Below are 4,015 nucleotides of genomic sequence, written 5' to 3'. Positions count from 1 at the left end.
GCACCGCTGCACCAAGGCCATTCAGTGAGATTTGGGGGGGCACAAGCGAGGGAGGGGGAAGGAAGGTGGGCAGCGTGGAGAGGCGTGAGGTCCAGAGGGAAGGACAGACAGAGAAGGAGAAGTGAGGTGTTCTGGCACGCCAGGTGCTGGGGGAGCGGGTTCCAGAGCAGAGTGGTGCTCTATATAGTCCCTATATAGACCTGCCGGGAGGATGGGGGGGCAAGCCCAGCCCTCCTGCCCGGCTCCGCTTGGAACCACACAGCACAGCCCCGGTGCAGGAAGCTCGGGAGAAGATGTCACAAGAGCTGGAGGAGGAGGAAGGACTAGAGGCCACCTGGCTTCCAGGCTGGAGAGATTGATGGCTCTCTCAAGTCCAAGCACCGGTTCCCCAGTTAAGGCAAAAAGTCCATTACCAAGAGGGCCAAGAGCCAGGCACGTGGCCCCCTTCTTGCTCCACCGAACAGCACTACAGCACCCAGAGAGCTCGTGGGAGCTCCCAGCTAACACCACTGCCCCAGGCACGGGCTGGGATGGAACCCCCACCCGCCTGGCCCTGACACTGGGCCGGCTGCCGGGGGGGATGTTAGAGAGAGACAGAAGGAAGGAGAGAGGGGCTGGGCCTGCCAGCCCTCCAGCTGGACGCGCTCCCATCTCTCAGCACCCAGGAAAACCAGAAGCAAAAGGGAAGGGAAGAGACTAGAGAAGCTGCGATGGTGTTTGAGCCCCTATGACCATGAAAGGAGACACCTGGCATGGACATACCCTGCTCCCCACTCCCTAGGGACTGCAGTCCCACACCCAGTGCCCCAGGATGGGACACAGTGCCTGCAGCTGGGTGGGTTTGGGGATCTTGGCCTGCCTTTGGGTCCTCTGCCTCCCCCCCAGGAAGCCCAGACCCCCATGCCCACCATTGCCACGCCAGACTGGGCTGTGCCAGCCTCTCGTGGCTCTGCCCACACAGCCACTGCTTTCCCCCCAGGTGTCCAAACCTTCTTGCATGACATGGTGGGAGCGATGCTCACAGACACCCACCTCCAGCACCATCACCCCTGCCTGTGTCCCCGCTTGCCCCAGGCAGCAAGTGGGAGAGTCGCCCCAAGCCCCCCGAAGCCCACGTGATGGCACAAAAGCTACGTACTCTGCAGAGGAGAAGGCCACCTCAAAATTGTGGCGGCGATTCTGGGGTGTCAGCTGGCTGTAGTCAAATGCCTCGGGGAAGAAGTTGTGGACTAAGGCACAGAAGGCCATGCCATCGCTCCAGCTGGACGAGAAGTTCTGGATGTCCACGTGCTGCGAGGGCAGAAGAGTTACCAAGGGGCTGAGCGACCTGCCCTGGGGACAGGGAAATGAGGTGGCACTCACCTCGTAGCCCCGGGTCTTGGCTCTGCACCAGTCCAGCAACATCTGCTTGATGCTGTTGGCATTGGGCACGCCGCAGCTGGAGGAGCGCTGCAGAGCAGTGCGTGCTGCCGCAGGGTTTGGTGAGCTGCAGCAGAAGATGCGGGGTGTTATCCATGCAGCGCTTGCTGCCCCAGCCACCCTGACCCCAGCCCAGCCTCACCTTCCACCCTCCTTCTGCAGCTTCTCCATCATGGCCTTGCGAGCCTGTGAGGCCGATGTCTTGGGCAGGCTCTGAGCTTTCATCAACTCCTTCTTCTTCTCAGCCTGGCGCCTCTCCAGCGCAGCCAGGCTGCTCTGCCTGGAGGCACTCTCATCTTCACGGTCGAAGATGCTGGGAAAGAGACAGACAAAGCTAAGGGGGCTGCAGGCAGCCTGGGGAAGGGCACATGGTCGCCTCAGCCCATTGCCAGCACTAGAGCTTTGGAGACCTCCATATCCCGGGGACAGAAGACGGGTGGCTTACAGTCCCCAGCTGGCAGATAAATCTCTGTGTCCATGGAGCGACACATGGGGACAGCTGGAGACAGCAAGCATGCCCCAAGGACCACAAGGCTTTGCACGGGGATGCCGCAAGCTGGCAAAGAGGGTTTGTGCAAGCAGACCGCTGACAGGGACCACTTGGGGCCAGCCCTGGGGAGGCACTGCTGCTCACCTGCCCATCTTCTTGGAAGAGGAGCTGTAGGATGACTTGGTTTGAACAAATGTGCTGTTGCCATCTGCAGACAGAGAGAGAGAGTGCTTGGGCAGGAGCTGAGGGAAGCAGCGCCAGGCAGGTGGGGGGCTCTGCCTGCACCACAAGCAGGGATGGCTCAGCGACAGCAATGCCCCTGGGGCTACAGCCAGAGGATACTTCAGGGAAAGGGCAGCAAAAACTCTTACTGTCTGATCGCTTCATGTAACTCGACTCCATGGTTGTGGTATGGGAAGTCTTGGTGCCATCACCTGCAGGGGGCAAGGATGGGGATCAGCTGGGGCCAGTGACACCCACAGACGCTCACTGCTGCCAAGCACTCTTGCATCCACACAGTGCAACAGGGGAAAGTCCCAGGTGGCAGAGCCATGGCCAGAGCAGGCAAAGAGGCCAGTGCGAAGGAGCATGGAGCTGGAGCATCCCTCAGCCCCCTGCAGTGACTCTCGGCTTGAGCCACCCAGGAACTGGGAGAGCAAACAGAAAACAGGTCTGATGTACAGACAAGGCCCCTGCCACCCTGATGGGGTGGAGGATCAGGTGGGAAGTTGCCAGAGCAGATGCCTTAAAGATCCCCAGGCAGGCTCTGAGCAAGCCAGAGGAGATGCAGCAAAATTCAGCCCTGAACCACAGCCCTGCTCCTGCTCCCAGTGTGGTCAAGCCAGACCTAGGACAAGTGGCAAGAGCAGCAGTGAGAAGCTGCAGTCAGCACTGGGAAAGACTCTGCACAGGCTCCCGAAGGGCTGGCACACTGGCCATGCTGTGCAAGGAGCCCTGCACCCACCCCCAGCCCAGCCCATACTAGACTGGATAAGACGCTCAGTCTTGGTGACGGTGCTGCGTGCCGAGCCGTCGGCTGACTGGGTGCTCTGCGTGGTGGTGGTGGTCTCTGTAGCGTGGCCAGCCCTCCCTGCCATAGCCTGGCTCCTCGTCTCCTGCAGCCGCTGGTCTCGCTCCTTCTCCCGCTGGTCTGCAAATGTGGGTGGGAGATGGCATCAGGAGTGAGATGCAGGGCAGGAGGCACATTCCCCACCACAGGGGGTCCTGCCAGCTGCTGCTGGTCCAGAACCGGATCATGGGAAGGATGATGTCCTCAGCACAGCCAGGGGTGCAGCGGAAGACCCAACATGCCCTCCTGCTTCACCACAGCTGGATGGCCCCACTCTAGCACCCTGCCAGCTCCACCTGCAATGCCAGAGCCCCGACCCCTGCGGGGGTCACCGTCCTCAAGTACCTCGCTTAAGCTGACGCAGCTCCCGCATAGCATTTCGGATCAGTCGCCTCTCCTCAAAGTCTGTCGTCTGATCCAGCTGCAGGAGGAGGTGGAGGTCAGCATCACCCCTCTGCCACCAGCTTGGGGTCCCCTCACCTTCCCCCAGGAGCCCAGCAGCAGAGGAGGTACCATCTTATCCAGAACATCCTCATTCTCGATCCTCTTTAGCTCCTCGACATTCAGCTTGCTCCTTCTCTCCAGCTCCCTCGCTTGGACCTTCTCCATGCCATTGGGCAGCTCTGGCTCCAGCCTCGGCGTCTGGGGCAGCGCTGGCTCCAGCCCCGGGGGCCCCAGCCTCGGCGTCTGGGGCTGCTCCACCACCTCTGGCTCCATCTACAAAGACAGCACTATGTGACCAAGCCCCCACCAGCTCGGCCATCCCCGCTCCCTGCACCATGCTGCTCATTAGGGTCCAAGCCCCCCACTGCCCTGACACTCGCCCAGTGCCACAGGCAGCAGGGACCCTGGTAAAGATGTGCCATGTGCAGCATAAGAGCTCACAGCCGGTGGGGTGCCACAGGCATCCACAGCGACCAAGGCAGGCAGGGGAGTGCGGCATCCCCCCTGTGGCACCCCTGCCCCAGGAGGGCCCCGCAGTCTCTGACTTGCTCCCAGTCTGGTTGCAAAAAACCGTCCCTAAATGCTCCCCATCA

General features: G+C 61.3%; 1 protein-coding gene across 1 annotated transcript in view; it reads right to left on the bottom strand.

Annotated features, from left to right (window-relative positions):
- SMTN (smoothelin) overlaps nt 1-3,695 on the bottom strand; it is a gene marked incomplete at its 5' end in the record, with an annotated part of 4,017 nt that extends 322 nt beyond the window's left edge. The window contains 9 exons of the mRNA XM_010074132.1: nt 1,139-1,290; nt 1,363-1,486; nt 1,562-1,732; nt 2,054-2,117; nt 2,281-2,343; nt 2,892-3,059; nt 3,324-3,399; nt 3,492-3,612; nt 3,658-3,695. Of these exons, the coding sequence (XP_010072434.1) occupies nt 1,139-1,290; nt 1,363-1,486; nt 1,562-1,732; nt 2,054-2,117; nt 2,281-2,343; nt 2,892-3,059; nt 3,324-3,399; nt 3,492-3,612; nt 3,658-3,695 (977 nt within the window). The remainder of the gene's footprint in view (nt 1-1,138; nt 1,291-1,362; nt 1,487-1,561; nt 1,733-2,053; nt 2,118-2,280; nt 2,344-2,891; nt 3,060-3,323; nt 3,400-3,491; nt 3,613-3,657) is intronic.
- Nucleotides 3,696-4,015: the final 320 nt, after the last annotated feature.

Source organism: Pterocles gutturalis, unplaced genomic scaffold, assembly GCF_000699245.1.
Source record: "Pterocles gutturalis isolate BGI_N339 unplaced genomic scaffold, ASM69924v1 scaffold7582, whole genome shotgun sequence".
In the NCBI taxonomy this organism is placed as follows: Eukaryota; Metazoa; Chordata; class Aves; order Pterocliformes; family Pteroclidae; genus Pterocles; species Pterocles gutturalis.
This window is presented reverse-complemented; position numbering and strand designations above follow the sequence as displayed.